This window comes from Natrix helvetica (assembly GCF_964273705.1).
Source record: "Natrix helvetica genome assembly, chromosome: 1".
Lineage (NCBI taxonomy): Eukaryota > Metazoa > Chordata > Lepidosauria > Squamata > Natricidae > Natrix > Natrix helvetica.
This window is the reverse complement of record NC_138548.1, coordinates 308,648,710-308,666,168: the sequence shown is the minus strand read 5'-3', so window position 1 is coordinate 308,666,168 and position 17,459 is coordinate 308,648,710. Positions and strand designations below refer to the sequence as shown.

General features: G+C 36.2%; 1 protein-coding gene across 3 annotated transcripts in view; it reads right to left on the bottom strand.

The window, feature by feature from the left end:
- Positions 1 to 17,459, bottom strand: part of CACNA2D3 (calcium voltage-gated channel auxiliary subunit alpha2delta 3) — a 631,895-nt gene that overhangs the window by 277,087 nt on the left and 337,349 nt on the right. For all 3 annotated transcript variants that reach the window (XM_081935818.1, XM_081935819.1, XM_081935820.1), the window contains exon 11: positions 14,159 to 14,272. In XM_081935818.1, coding sequence (XP_081791944.1) covers positions 14,159 to 14,272 — 114 coding nt within the window. The remainder of the gene's footprint in view (positions 1 to 14,158; positions 14,273 to 17,459) is intronic.

Genomic DNA, 17,459 nt, shown 5'->3' with positions numbered 1-17,459 from the left:
ACTCAACAATTCATTAATAAATCATTCTGGAGCACAAAACAATTTAGTTCAAAAACAGATGTTTCTTGTATCATTTTACTTGGGTAAATGTAGCCTGATAACTTAGTGGAAAAAGTTAGTTTGTTAGCTCCATTTTATACAGTACTCACTTTAACTTAAGATTCCCTCATGGTTCATAAATAGTTTCTCTTTTACAATGCTCTGAAATGAACTCTAGAAAAACCAGGTACTTTCTCATTAATTTATGTATATATTTTTAAAAAGTCCATTTTATGTTTCACTGTAGTTTGACTTTACTGTTGAAAAAGACATGCACAACAAAATGTTAACAGTAATTTGACTTTTCTGTTGAAAAAGACATTCACAACAAAATGTTATGTATCAGAGGTGGGTTGCTCGCGGTTCAGCCAAACCGGTAGTGGAATTCAGGCCTGGTCACAGAACCGCCAGCGACCCAGGCCTGCCATGCCCTCGAACTGGTTCCTTCGCCACCACTGAGCTGCCGCCATTTTGGTTTTTAGTGACAGTGCGTGCACAGTTCACTGTAAATTGTTCTGAGCAATTGACATTGAACAGTGCATGCTCACATTGCGAGTCGGTTGCGAACCAGTAGTAAATCGGCAGCAACCCACCCCTGTTATGTGTAGAAAATTAAATGAAAAGAGTAAAATACACTTATTTAAACTGGTAGAAATTTCAAGTTTTAGATTCACAGACTAACCTAGAGCTCCAGAGATGTGACAGATAGGCTGTGCATACAGTGCAGAGAATCATGATGTTTGGCTGGTCTTAGTGGCCAGCATTTCCTTCTACTATGATTTAGAATTTTAAAAAATGCAATATAGAATACTTGCCACTTTATGGTAAATCCCATCACTGCTTGGTAGGCTGTGACAAAGGAAATTCTCACTTTGTGCTTTCTATGCAGTCATCAGTGAGCTCTTTGCAAATTCTGGATTGCATATCTTTACTCGTTGCATATCTTTACGCATTATTTCTTGTGAACCTTCTATTCACTTGGAGAGCAAAGAATGTTACTTTTAAAACATGAGATAGAAGGGTGATACAATGGTTTATATATGCAATTCTTGTATGCATATGCATGATCCAGAAAATGTTCTTCCAGGTTATCTATTCAAGATATAATTTACAAATTCCTATATTGAATTTTAGATGTATACAGGAGATCTTAACAAGCTGGTCAAATATGGGTTCTATAGATAATAAATTATGTTTGACAAGCCAGCAAATCTATCACTGAATGCCTTTCAAAGGTACATCCACAGCAACCTGGAAAAACACAAGACAGTTAATTTAATCTCATTTTACCAAACATCTTGGCTACTGACAGCTTTATTTGATTTGTTTCATTTGTTAAAACTGTATTAATTTAGTTTCTTCCATTAGCTTTTTTTTTTGTCCTGGAGCTTGCTTTACCACCCATTTTAATGACAGCCTTAGTTACAATTTTCTGTCTTTAATTTTTCTATTTTCCCTCTCAAATTTTCAGGCATTCTACTAGCACCCAACTACAAAGAAATGAGACATGTCAAATTTCACACAGACTAAAAAAAAAAATCCTTATCCTATGGAATTTAAGAAGACATATTTGACACACTGCTCATAATTGGAAATTCTGTTGCCTGAAGTATCAATATATTTTATTATCTATCATGAACACTTCAGGCATTTTTGCTAATCTATTGAAGGATTCATAAATGTCAAAAGAGAAAGAGAAAAGAGAAAGTATCTCCATGTTAAAGGCAATTAAAGAAATCCTAGTGATTGTCTTAAACAATGTAAGCTAAACTAAATATAAAAGATAATTAACAGACATTAAAAAGAGAAAATTTCAAATTGCACAGAAATGAAAAAATGGGAAGTTGAAACTATTTTTAGGAACAACAGAAAACAAGTGTTTGATCTCTGAAAATAGGAAAAACAATATGTATAACTGTTCTCTATATATGAATATGCCATGGCGACTGGAGAATTTTGTTTAAAAACAAAAGTTACCAGAACTCTGGACTCTTTAATTACAAAAAGCTAATAGCTTGACAGTTTAAACTGCCAATTTACTTCTCTGTTTCAACCCTTTCCTTTGATTTCAGACTTTTGTATGGTTCTTTCTCAGAAATGGAAACAAATAAAACACATAGCTGTCCATGATAATGCAATAATTTATGTTGCATTTGTTCTTGATGTTTTGTGCATGATGAATCAGTCATAACTGATCCCCCCTTTGTGATCCTTTTTCTAGAATGGAGCAAAAGGAGATACTTCATTAAACATAACTGCAAAGGATGAGGAGGTGGCATAGCGTTTTTTGAAGATGACAGGTTGGAAGCAAACAGAGATAAGAAGAAGCAGGGGCATGAGATTTGGCCTACAAAGGAAACTCTTCCATCAGCTAAGGAGTACTATTTATTGTGGAAGGTTGAACTAAAGGTTTAAAGAAAAAAGGCTTATATTTACAATATTCAAAAAGTTAAAGTGTGCCGCCTATGGTTGGACTTAAGCGTAGTACACAAAATTATCTGTTACAACGTCCTACCGGTCAATGACTACTTCAGCTTCAACCACAATAATACAAGAGCACACAACAGATACAAACTCAATGTAAACTGCTTCAAACTTGATTGAAGAAAATACGACTTCAGTAACAGAATGGTGAATGCCTGGAATGCACTACCTGACTCTGTTGTTACATCTTCAAATCCCCATAACTTTAACCTTAAACTGTCTACTATTGACCTCACCCCATTCCTAAGAGTTCTGTAAGGAGCATGCATAAGCGCACCATGGTGCCTACCGGCCCTGTCCTACTGTCCCCATTTATTCGTCCCCATTTCATTCATACTCATGTTTATTCTTATACCTATTATCTTGTAAATGATTGACAAATAAAATAAATAAATAAAAATAAATAATAAAGAGGGTTAAAACTATGCAAACAATAAATAAGAAAAGCAAGGCAATATGTTATTCTTATATTTGAAGAATCAATTTTCTTAAGAGTTTTTTAAAAGACTAGACAAAGGGCATCTTTTATGTGAAGTTACGTTAGGAGGGCCTTCACATTTTTTAATGATTTTACATACCTGATTAAAACTCCAAGTTCTGCCAGCCTTACAAATAGCATAAATTTCAGGTTTTAAAACAAATGTTTTTCTGAACATATTCATAATGTAGGAATTTATTTCCAGAACCAAAACTTCTGTGCTCATAGCTTCTTTTAAACACAACAACAAAAAATCATTTATTGTAACTTCAAGCTATTTCACCTAATATGGCAAGGAACTAAAAAGGAGGCAGAACCAGTGAGCACCCCACTTCACCCATTTTCATTTTCCTCTATTGGTTTCATTTTTATCTTGGTTTGGGTTTCAAAGGGCATTATTTTATATGTTGGTATTGTTAGCCAACTAGAGCCTTCAGGAATAGGTGACATAGAAGCTAAGTAAATATGAAAATAAATACACATTATAGATCAGGAGTATCAAATTCAACGCCTTCAAGGTGCTAAGATCTGGACCACACATCCACCCTGGAAACAGCAAAGGACTGGCCCGCAGTGCCTTTCCCAGCGAAAACAGAGTTCGGGGGGGGGGGCTTGCGTGCCCACCCCAGGCCCATTTTTGCTGGCATGGGTTGCATGAGGCCATCACAGCTGAAAATGTGGCCCAGGGATGAGCATGGCCTCCTGAGCTATGTTTTTACTGGCAGAGGGCTACAGGAGGCACCCCCAAGATGAGTGTCATCAAGATGGCCACACCCACTCCAGCCCCAAAGGTCAAACACAACCCTGATGTGGCCCTAAAAGAAATCGAGTTTGACACCCCTGTTGTAGATGAACTGGAGAGCTATCATTATATATTATCAGCTTCTAAGTTTGATATCCAAGAAGAACTGACAATAGCACTGGCAAATCAATCAAAGCATCTGTTTGGATTTTCTAAAAGAAATCTCCAAGTATTAGTACACTGGATATACCAAATATCTTGCTCTTACCATTCTCATCCACTCCAAACCTCAATGTAAATAACAATTGTCACAAAGTTGCTTTGAAATGGGTTGGGTGAAATGTGTGACACCACATGGCAAGTTTGTTTGTTTAAACATTTTACTTTCAATATTTTATTAACTGAAATGTATACAGAGGGTTATGTTTCTTTTTTTTTTAAAGTAATCAGCCTACCAAACCAGGGATGAGCAACCTTTTGCACCCAAATCTTCTCTTTCTGTACTGAACCATCTTTTGGTCACTCTTACAAAACAACTGCTTAGCTTGCTAAAAAAGAAAAAAAACTGAGGTTTAAAACAGATTTAAAAAAACAAACAAATAAAAAACAGCCCTATACATTCAGAATCATGCTCACTATGGCCCTTGGATTCCCCCCTTTTTACTTTACTTTACTTTTATTCATATTTATAAACCGCCCCTTCTCCCAAAAGGGACTCGGGGCGGTGTACAGTCAATACATAAAAAAATACATAGATAAATCAATACTTAAATATTTAAATACATAACTAGTTAACTACTTAGATACTTAGATGGAGGAGGTTAAAAGAACTGTACATTAAAGTAAAGTATTTAAAATACAATCTTTAAAAAGACCCCTAAAAATACCCCAAAAAGTTAAATTTAAAATGGTTCCCCAAAAATACCAATTAAAATATATCTGCCAGGAGGTAAAAGCTATGAGCTTTTGACCCAAGTGGTCAATGCTATTGGGATATAATACAACTACACATTTTCAAGCCCAACCCTCTGTTTAATAACAGAATAATAGAGTTGGGAAGGGATCTTACCATGTCAGACAAGTGGTTGTCCAACATCTTCTTAAAAACTTCCAGTATTGGAGCATTCACAACTTGTGGAGGCAAGTTGTTCCACTGATTAATAGTTCTGTCAGCAAATGTCTCCTTAGTTCTAGGTTGTTTCTGTCCTTGATTAGTTTCCACCCATTACTTCTTGTCCTGCCCTCAGGTGCTTTGGAGAATATCTTGATTCACTCTTCTCTGTGGTAACTCCTGAGATATTGGAACACTGCTATCATGTGACTCCTAGTCCTTCTTTTCATTAAATTAATGCTGAAATGCAAATTCAAAGCCTCAAGATGACTCTTCAGTCTTCACTTGGGGAAATCCAATAAAGGAGTCACTGCTTCTTTTGGTATTAGGCTCTATTCTTGATCTGCTCTTTCTGTAACCTAAGAATATTATATGCTTTTACTTTTTTATATGATAAGACTACAGACCTTTGCAGTTCTTCTGCAACACTAAACTAGCTTGGTAAGAAATGTAGAAGCTATCTATGTGCCCTGTTGGTTTGCAGCATAGTGTCTCTTTGTAGTATTCACTGCTGATATTAGATATTTATTACTTAGCAAAAGCTGTAGCAGTCTTCCTACTTTTCTAATATTTGGACCACTGCAAAAAACAAAATTAAGTCTGTTTTTGAAACCATGCTCCAGACTTTGTGTATGCATAATTTTGGTATGCAACTAAATCCCAGGCCCATAATCATACCCCTTTTCCTTCCATGGATGTAGATACAAATGTTTTTATTGGAGTGTGAATTTGATGAAAGCAAATGTATTTAAATCTTTGGGCAATGTTTATAGCATTCCATTTATTTCTGTTACAGAAGTTTCAGCTGGCATAATTTAGCTATCATGATCATTTACTTAAAGAAATGATTAACTGTTTTTACAGATATTCTCACAGAAGAATAAAAGCAAATAGACTTTAATTTCTTCTTCTTGTTCCTTGGGATTCTTCTGTTCTGAATTAAAATTAACAAGCACATTTATAAAATACAGTGAAACCTCTATTAATCAGAATTTGAGGCAATGAATTTCACACATAAAAGACACAATTTCTGCTGTGATTTACAACATAGGTGTCATACCATTATGTCACAAATGGTGTCAATTAGATTCTGCACATTGGTCAGTTTAATTAGCAATACCTTTTCTTTCTTTTGGGGAAAAAAAGGTTAAGGTAGACATAAAAGATAGCATGTAATGTGAAGCCAAGGCATGCAAATTAGCATTTGGTCTAATACATGCCTGGTTGTTTTACTATTATGAACTTGAATTGACTCAACCCAACATGACTTAAAACAATTGAGTTCATTCTAGTTAAAACATGCATTTATGTGCTCTCCTGGATGAAATTTTACCTAAATCTACCCTTCTTTTAATAGTCCCAATCCTACTGCCAGTCCGTGTCCAACTGACTGGCACTATAAAATATCTCTCCATGAATTTGCTTTTTCATTTTGCCAAGTTACTTTTCAAAAATATAAAAGAAGACTGAAGTTATCCTGATAGGATATGAGGCTTCCATTGCTCAATATAAGAGAAACAAGAAGTGTAAAAGTCCTGAAATGTGGAGAGGAAATATAAAAGTAAGTTCAATGGAATATAACACGTTTCTTCAAAAATCAAACCAAAGGCCAATTTAAAGTCCCACATTTTGTTTTAATAATAACCAACCAGATGCTTTGGGGAATTGCACAGGAAGGATAAAATATTTCACTTTTTGCCATTTATAGAGTAGAATTAGCAACAAAGCGTAAAGATAATATAGTTCAAGATGGGCAAGAGACCCAGAGGTATGCTTCATTTTTTCTTTCGCAAATATTGATTTAAGCAGCATAAATGCAGATACTATTAATGAACATAACTGATACAACTTTAGAATCACATAGATTATAAGAAAGGGAAGAATAGATAGAGAAGTACAATCAAGTCAACCTGGATTATTCAGATGCAGATTGCAAATAGATCATGCATTATTAGTGTCAAATATTTAGGTTAAATTTAGAAGATTAAAGACAATAGGTACCAGGCAGATGAATATAATGGACATTTTCAATACTCTTAACAAATGTGTAAGAGAATCTGAAAAGTTATGGGGAGAGATAAAAGACATTATGAAAACCAAAGCAGAGGAAAAGATATTCACAATATTTGAAAAGGCAAAGGATCACATTGACTTTTGAACTACATTAGCATGAAAGACAAGAATAGATAATAACTGGGAATAAGAAGCAGTATGACTGTTAAATGCCATCTTCCTGTGTTAAGCAAGAAATGATAAAGAAACATATTTCAAGTGAAAAATATCAACAAGTAGAGGAGTAAAACAAGAAATGAAAAATTAAAGGTAGATTGAGAAAAATGCCAGGAAAAAAATATAGTCAGAGTAGAAATACAACAAAGAAGCAAGGAAGTGGTGCAATAGATGCTAATCGCATAAAAGAAGGATGGAAGAACTTTGGTGGACTGTGCTGATATCTTTTATAAAAGAGATAATAAAATAACAGAAATATACACTTCTACCAGAAAGTGTGACAGTACATATAATAAGTAAACAAAAAAGTAGACTGAGATGACTGAATAGACTGAGATACTAACTGAACTGTTTAAAACTGCAAAAGAAGCTATCAGTGATGTGCGGTGAGGTTTATGGCTGGTGAGGCTGGTGACGTCATCAGCGCGAGCCGCAGTCCCCTTCATGTTGACTCAGGAAGGCAGGGAATGGGACCACATGTGCAGGAGGCTTAAGCTGCCTCAGCCTCCTGCACACGTGGTCCCATTCCTCTCCTTCCTGATTCCTGAGTCAACATGAAGGGGACCACGGAGTGCGCTCCACGGGACCACGGCTCACGCTCCGCGCTCCCCTTCATGTTGACTCAGGAAGGTGGGGAATGGGACCACATGTGCAGGAGGGAGGCTGAGGCTAGAGGAGCCTCCTGCACACATTCCCGGACCACCTGTGCAGAAGGCTCCTCAGCGCCTTTTCCCTTCCCCCCCCTTTTTATTTTCATGATGAGAGCGGTGAGGTTTCTGCCTCCCCTGCCTCCCCTGACCTCACGTCCCTGAAGCTATCAATTATGTCAATAAATATGGAACAAGATAATAGAGATTATCCAAGTAAGGGACTTGCACAGAACGGGCATTTATTGAAGCACTGCAGTCAATTCCTCACATAAGAGAAAGAAAGGTCAAATGGTCAATCATATTTTAGAAAAAGTTAAAAGATCACATGGCCAAAATAAGATGGATAATTGAGACAGCAAAACACTGTCTCCTAAGAGACTTAAGAAAAAGACTTATCATTGCTTTGTTGATTACACCAAGGCTTTTAAGTATTTAAAGCATGCCAGAATAATGAATATATTAAGAGATAATAGATGTGCCCAAATACCTGATTACTCTGCTGAGGAAATTTTACAATAAATAACTGAATTTGGACTCGCTGAGTAGTTCCGAAAAGGAAAGGAAGTGAGTTAATGAGGCTTATTGTCCCAATATCTATTTATAAATGCTTGCACATTAAAGGAATGGCAGGACTAAAAGGGATGACAATTAGAAGGAAAATTGGAAGACAAAATATGAACAGTTGGCGACATCTGGAGAATGACACTTTATTGGACAAAATCAATTATAAAAGGAAAATAGGAAAAAATAACATTTAATATTAAGAACCTAATATCAACTAGCATGCATAGTGAATGTATAGCTGAAAACATTCTTTAAAAATGAAAGGGATAGACATTTTTATTTTTCTGGACTCAGGGGAAAAAATGGAGAATTTAGTTTATTTATTAATCAAATTTCTTTAGCCACCCATCTTATCAAAAGAAATTCTGGGTGATGCACCACCATCGGATTAAAAACCATAATGTGGACAATGTGGTAAACCAAAGAGAAGATTAATTTTATGAAGGAAGAAAATGACAAATGTAAACAAGCTCATAAAGGCTAACAAATATTTCAATGACAAAAAATATTAAGTCAGTTAAAGAACTGGACCGTCAATGATCATGTATGGTTATGAAGGCTGGAAACTGATAAACAAGAAAAAGAAAACAGACAGGACTTATAGACCTGGATATAGTTGCTAAGAGTACCTTGGAAGAATCAAATATCAAATAAAGGTTGACTGCTCCTTTGCAGTCACAATCAACAATAGAAATCTGCATATTTGGGGCATGTGATGACAGCAGACGCTACATCTGGAAAAATGTTTATGTTTGACAAAGATCAGGGAGCAGAAAACAGGTAAGTTAAGAGGGATAGATTTGGGGGGGGGGGGTTATTTTAAAGGTCATTCCAATCAAACCATATCAAGAGTAGCATATAATTCTCCCTCACAAGTCAGGATAAAAACAAAACAAAAGGCAATATGTAGTCATAGAGCATATTTAATAAAATTACATATATAGGATAAATAAAACCATAAAGTTAAACATATTACTGTATGTAGCAGAAAAAAATGTCTGGTTTTAAGCTACCCAGAGTTGTTTGGGAGCTGGGCAGTCTATAAATTAAATGTAAATGTTTTTTTAAACAAATGTTAAAAATGAAGCATGAAAGGAATTACCTTGGAATAGATATATATTGGAAGCATTTGTCCATGTGATCATTAGGAGTTGAAATTGATAACTAACTATCTAACAAAACACCTAACTAATATAACTAGGATAAAACAAATTAACAGATTTTTTTTTCTCTACAAAAAGAGTCTATTTTTAAGAATTGTTTTTGTTAGTTCTGTTATAGAGTTGACCTATTTTATATAACCACATCTTTACATTTTTATTATCTAGGTTCTCACAAGTCTGTTTTTCTAAGGAACATGTTGAACAGCAGATGGTAATACTTCGATTAAAAAAAGAATCACAAAGCATTGTAATCTGCATTTCAGCACATAGACCCTAGTGAATCTTTATTTTTTAAAATCTATTTTCAAGAATTAAATCCTGTACAACAATGTGAAAAAACAAAAACTATATTGTATAGTGCTAGCAATGGATTCAAGTAATACTCTGTGTTAAAACCAGGAAACATACTGAAGTAACATTTCAGTTTAACAAACATGGTGCTTTACGGTTATTGCATACAAACAAGATGTGTTTAATTTGAAGTATAAATTGTTTCATAACAGATTTTAGGGCCAGTTATGGAAAATCAAAATTATAGTATGTTGTAAAGGAGAGAATGAGGTATTTAAACAAGTTTTCTGATAGGGTAAAAAAGCCAGTCTATACCTCATGAAATGCCATCAAACTGTCGAAGACACAACAACAAATATAAATATTTGATAAGGCAAACAGGAACTTTAGCATGGTCATTAACCTATAGAAGTATATTCAATAAAATAAACAACATAAAACTAACTCCTAACAACAAGAACTATTGGCAGCCATTTGTGGGTGAGGCTTATACATAATATAGCATAATTTTGCTATGTTTAGAGAAATAAATGTATCTTGATCATTTACAGGTAGTGCAAATAAAAATAATCAGATATGCAAGATGGATTGCAGAGGGGGAAGATGAAAGCAAAAACATCTTGTTATCAAAGAGTCCTGGCAAATTTCTATTTCTGTTTTATATTATCAGATTAATCCCCTTTTAATTACCAGTCCCTGTGCATAACTGTATAATGACTAATTGTCAAACAATGGGACGAGAACTGTTTATATTCTACTGCCAAGAGAAGATTGCAACAGGGAAGATTATAACATTGGAAAGAGGATGACATGACAAAGAATGAATTCTGGCATGCTCAAACCCCAAAATAGATGACCCGGTGCAATTAAAAAAGGTGCCTTCTGAAAATGAAATAAATGACCGCACCAGCATTCGCATTATCAATAAACCAACCTCTGGGAACACTTCTCCTTCACTCCTCCGGTGAAGATCTAGGCACAGAAGGATGAGAAGGAGAGGATACATCTCTTTGAAAGTATCTCTCCAAGTTTCTTCCACAACTTTTCTTAAAACTAGACCATGCAGTTAAACAATGCCACAGTATATTGGGTTTAGCTAGAAGAAAAGCCAATCATTACAACCCGAGCAACTGAAGGAATAATTCTGTGATAGAAGGGAGAAGATAAACACAGTGTGCCATTCAATTGTGTGATCTTCCAAACATGAAGACTGCATTTAGAAATGATAATCTGCATCCTCTGCAGGTTAGATATTGGAAAATTTATGGGAGAACACAGATATGATTTTCCACATAGAGAGAATGTCTGTTATGAAAGGAAGGAGAGAAGCTGAAATGGGCTATGCAGACAGGTCTATGACAATTTGCCACAGCCAGCTTGCCATGACCAATCTGCCACAGCCAACTCACCACGGCCAACTCGCTGCATGACAACTTGCCACGGCCATCTTGCCCCAGGACAGCTGACTCCAGGAAAAGAGTTACACTAATATCAAAGAAATGGTGGAATAGAATCATGAAAGAAAGAATGCAAAAGGAGGGACAGAATGAAGTGTGAATGGCAAAAATTAAAATAATGTTTATTTATTTTAAATAATTAAATAGAATTGTTAAATTGTCCCGCAATGAGTTGTCTTGCAGCGAGTTGGCTGTGGTGAGGTCACCTGCTGCAAGTTGCAAGTTGTTACTAAGCTGCAAGTGGTGTGTTGGCTGTGGCAAGTTGTAGCTGTGGTTGGCCTAAAAAATGGAAAGAATAAGATGGAGCGGTCTCAATGTATGTAAGTTCCTGAATGATGGAATCTCAGCACAGGAATTGCTGTACACAAAAAAGAAAACAATACTTCAGCGAATTAGCATTTCTAAGGAAGACAAAGACCCAAAGACAAAAAAGCTAATCATAAAAAGATTGCCAAATGGATCTGACAAAGTGCCCTTGATTAATTTAATAATAGCTGCTATCCAGAAGAAGAAATATAACTTTTTTCAGGCAGAGAAGGCAATATGGGAAATAATAACTGAGCCATGAGTTTTCATGGTTGAATGTAGGCTTGAACCTGGGTCTCATTGATCTCAGTACTCATTTTAAATTGCTTTTTAAATAAGTTGTTAATCATACCGGTCAATTTCAGATAGAATAGCAATACACAAGCTCAATAAATATTAGTACAATAGATCTTGTTTTCACATGATGCTTACATATGAACGGACTCCTTGCAACAGAACAACCCATTCATGACATGTGTGAAGCACTATTCTAATTATGGTGAGGGGAGCCATAAACATTTTTTTTAGTTTTAATAGAATTTTAAATATAACTATGTAAACCAAACCCTTACTTTGAAATGGTGCTGTATTATAAAAAACAAAGAAAAGCGTAAATAGAAATAATACGGTTTGAATCATAAAAGGATTGTGATATCTTCACTGTATACCCTACCAGAAAATAGCCAAGAATTCTCTTTTCACAGCTTTCATTGAGTTGCTAATAACAAAACCACTAACTGTCAAGAGCATCAGTGCCAGGTGAAGAAATGTGCCAGTTTTAATTATCCAGATTGTGTTTGAAGTCCTACAGCTACCATACTATGTTTATGCCACTGGCAATGTGGAGAAATCCCTAACATTTAAGGAAAATAAAAATATGTCGTGTCTTATTTTCCTAATCACAATTCCAAATTATATTATCAGTGCACAGTCTGAGATCAAATTATTGGAGGGGGGGGGAGGGTTGGTGTTGCTGCTGCTTTTTATGTGCATAAGTATGTTTCCATAAATATACATGACAATGAGGGAGAAACACTGGATATTTCGGAGCAGAAATGCCAATTAATATCAATAACCAATGATGTTGTACCTTGTACAAGAGTAAAAGATACAAAGTAAAGTTATCTGTTAAACTTGGGAAAAGCCAGGAAGAAGTGAAAATTTAAACTGTAGAGGGTTTATTTCCCTTCCTGTTTTCAGAGAGCAATTAGCTAATTTATATGTCTTTATATAGTATGTATTAAATATATTTAGCTAATCATGTTATATTTAAGCATACAGGTAGCTTCTGGCAAGTTCAAGACAGTTAAAGGAATGATCCTGAAGAGTTCTCTCTACTTGGGTTGAGCAATGCTGCAGATCCAATTTGGAATACATGTGGTCAGAAATCTAATTTTCCCAAGAATGTACAGCCTTCCATTTGTGAAAATCAAGATAAAACAGATGAAACTGGTCTAGTGAGATGCAAACCAGTATTGCAGTTGCACTTCCATGCACTCAAAAGCACCTCTTTGAATCAAACATCAATCACTGTATAGCACGAGGATGTCAAATGCACGGCCCGTGGGCCAGATGTGTCACGTGTTGGCCATGCTCACCCTTGGTTTAGCGAAAGGGAGGGGGGGGCAAAGGCATAATACGTTACATGACAATAACGTGGCACTGCGAGTTTGACACCCCTGGCATAGAACAATGAAGCCCAGAAAATATGTACAGATCAAACTTTGCACTCAAGAAACTATAACAGAGGGGAAAACTAGATGATGCATTAAATAGCACCTGATCATCCTTCTGACTCTTTTTAGAGAACGTGATTAGTAATCCAAATCAAATCATTTACTTGTACGTGTGATCTTATTATTATTATGTTTGCTCTGGTTGTTTTAAATATTAATAATATTTCTATTAATTAATAGCAACATAATTATGATTCAGAAATGCTATGTACACATAATAGCCAGAGTGTACTATTTTATTTTCTAGTTATTAACAATTAATAATTCAAACCTTTGTCAAACCTCCTATTGCAATACTCAGATCCAATTATTATATAAGAAATTATCTTCCAACCACATAATTTCTCTAAATGAAAGTTCCATAAAATTTTAAATATTTGTTTCCATTGGCTGTAGTCAAGGGAATATTTAAGATATTTAAAGGTTTGTTTTATTGACTCACCCAATGGACTCCATTTAAATGGACTCATCTAAATGGCCATCGCCATATTTAAACAAATTGATCTTAGCTGTCACACCATTTTGTGATGCACATTTTTCTACCTTTTGGGGAAGGGTAATAATTGTTCTATTTGTCAACTGATCTATTGAAAATCAGAAAGTATTATGTCCAATAATACCCTACTGTGTCCATTCAACATCCTACTGTCAGAATGCTTCGTATGTTTTCTAGAACATATCCTTTTACCAAATGTATCCAGTATGGAAATGAACATTCCACTTTTAAACAGTTTGGCAAAAAAAAACCATGAAATAATAAAAGCATTATTAGAAAACTTTTTTAAAAACTTCATTTACAAAGTGATGCCTGACAATATGGATTCATCCATTACAAAATATCTGTGACAATGCAAATCTTGATCAACATTTGATCCAGTTATTTCATGGATATGCATTGTAACATTTACCTTTCTATCCGGCCAATTATATTTTTCAAATATTGCATCATATGTGTCCACCGCACCATCAGTAATCAGCATTATGGCTTGACTGCAGATACTTCCTTGTCCTGTGTGATTGAACTAGGAAACAAAATAAAATATTATTTGAGTTTGACAAACCTAGTTAGGCTTTTGCTGCAAGATACCTGTGCTTCACTCAGTATTTCCATCTAGAAAAAGCATATTTTAAGATTTCATTTCTAATTTTGATGGAGTACAGTAGTGAAACATATTCCACATTTAGAGCATGATATACTTTAATCAATACAATGTCATATGGAATATTTTTTATAGAGAAGCATCTATTCCATCAAAAACTCAACGGTGGAAATTGCAAGCCCCAGGACAAGAAATATGTAAGAACCTCAACTCTGCTTGAAATATGTCAAAATATTAGCAAACTTTTTTAATGATCAAGTGAGAGGGAGACAAACAAAAATGAAGAGGGAATATAAAACCAATGTTACATATCTCCTTATCATCAAGGTAGTTTGCTTACTTTATAGACTTACTCTCATTTTTATTTATATGTACACACATATACATACCTACTTGCGTGCTTACAGTACATACATATTTATGGTAAAGGTAAAGGTTTCCCTTGCACATATGTGCTCATAGTTCCTGACTCTAGGGGGTGGTGCTCATTTCCGTTTCAAAGCCGAAAAGCCAGCGCTGTCCAAAGATGTCTCCATGGTCATGTCTAAACGTCGAAGACACACAGAAGGCTGTTACCTTCCCCACCTATTTTTCGACTTGCATTTTTACATGCTTTCAAACTGCTAGGTTGGGAGAAGCTGGGACAAGTAACGGGAGCTCACTCTGTTAGGCAGAGCTAGGGATTCAAACTGCCAAACTGCCAACCTTTCTGATAGACAAGCTTAGCATATTAGCCACGTGTCCCAATAGTACATACACAGTGCTTCCTAAAATTTTCAGTGCTCCTTGGCTCAGAGGGAAGGCTTTTCTTTGCTATTTTTTTTCTTTTACAGGATAAGGTTTTCTGTGGTTTCCAATGGATTTTTTGTTAGAAAGGTAACACTGAACAGATTCTACCTGCTAAAGGTTAAGATGAGAAAATAAGAGAAAATAAAGGGGACAAACAGAATGAAGGGGGAAATGGTTTAAAAGATACTGCATTCTCTTTCACTATTGGGGTGCAAACTTTTGGAACTGGTCTGGTGGCACATTTAGGATTTTAATAGCTTGTCATCTGTACTCATAAAAAAAGCTGTCATACAGCCACACACAATCTGAAAATTTCCATTTAGTAGAAGGCTATTTTTAGAATTGCTCCCATCATCTTTATTCTTGCCACAAACATACATGCATCAGGGCAAATACAAAGTTACAACTGCTGTTGCTCTGCTGTTGATAATTGGTGCTTGGTAGTTTAAGATAATAATACTTGATTAAAACTTGCTGTTGATAATTTGGAAGGAGGGATATGTAGACTGTAGCAGTCTAGCATACACAAGTAAGAGTATATGTGAACACTCTGGGCACATATAAATTTTATTCTCACTGTGCCAAGGTAAAGCCATCGAACACTGAGATTATTATAGGATGAATAAAATTAGAAAATCTATTTGCATCAGTGACTCTTCTTTATTTTAAAACTAAAGAAAGAACTACAGATAAAAAAAACAACTGGATATTAAAATAGTTTGGAACTGGTTCTTTTCATCTATTTATTTTACTGTAAATCATATTAGCTTGGATGGGTAAAGTCTTCTCATGTGTATTTAAATATTTTTATTGAATAACAGAAATGATTAACATCTTTTCCAGAGCAATAACAATAATAAGGGACCTTATGATGAACTACAATTAACTCAGTGATTCATTATTTAGCAGAGAAAATTTCAGCTCATCCTGACATTTGGAGCATTTGTTTATGATTCTCTTCAAAATGTCACAGAATGTTAATTATTGGTTAAGACATACATTATATATATATATATATATATATATATATATATATATATATATATATATATATATGTGTGTGTGTGTGTGTGTGTGTGTGTGTGTGTGTGTGTGTGTGTGTGTGTGTGTGTGTATTGTATGTATGCATATTATAACAAAAATTAACTTTATTGGCAAAGGAGGTAATTGCATCTGTCACATGATATAATTCACACAGTAATCCTGCAGGAGAAACTTGTGCTAATAGCATAAATAATGGGAAGAATTTAGACTTAGTTACCAATACAAATACGATTTGGAGAATCATGAAGACAGTGTTTTCTTTGGAAAATACTAGGGAATGTGAGGCTTAGTTATTCTAATTTAGAAAACAGTCTAAAAGTGAGACCCAACAGATGATCATATGACTTCTGACCCGCCCTCAGGTAGAGGACCTGGTGGCCGCGTGGAATAATGCGACTACCGGGGCCTTGAACCGGGTGGCGCCTTTGCGGCCTCTCCGGCGGCAATGATCCACCCTGGCTCCTTGGTTTACCGAAGAGCTAAGGGTGATGAAGCGCCGCAACAGATGCCTAGAGAGTCGTTGGAGATCCTCCCGATCCGAATTTGACCGAGCACAGGTACGAGCCAATTTAAGGACGTACCTAGTGGCATTGAGAACGGCCAAACGCCAATATTGTGCCGCTCTCATTGCATCCGCAGAGAACCGCCCTGCCGCCCTGTTTCGGGTGTCCCGCTCCCTTCTGTTTCAGAAGCCGCGGGAGGCCCCTTTACAGGGTAGGGCAGAGGAATTTGGGAAATATCTGCAGGATAAAGTCGCTCAAATCCGGAAGGATTGGGTCCCCTTCAGTGGCCCAGTCGAGACGCCAGTGGCGAGTCTTGAGAAACCTTTTTGGGAGGAGTTTGACTTGGTTGTCATCGAGGATTTGGACAGATTGCGTGGACGACTGCGACCTACCACATGTTTACTGGACCCGTGTCCCTCCTGGCTTGTACTGGCATCCTGGGAGGTTACACGCGACTGGCTCCTGGGCCTAGTGAACGCTTCGTTGGGTGAAGGGTCTCTTCCGGCCGCCTTGAAAGAGGCGGTGGTGAGACCCTTGCTCAAGAAGCCTTCCCTGGACCCTACGGAGCTGGCCAATTATCGTCCTGTCTCCAACCTTCCCTTTTTGGCAAAGGTTGTAGAGAGTGTGGTGGCTTCTCAGTTCCCACGACATCTGGAGGAGAATGATTATCTAGACCCGCGCCAGTCCGGCTTTCGCCCCGGGCACAGTACAGAGACGGCCTTGGTCGCGTTGGTGGATGATCTCTGGAGGGCCAGAGATAGGGGTTGTTCCTC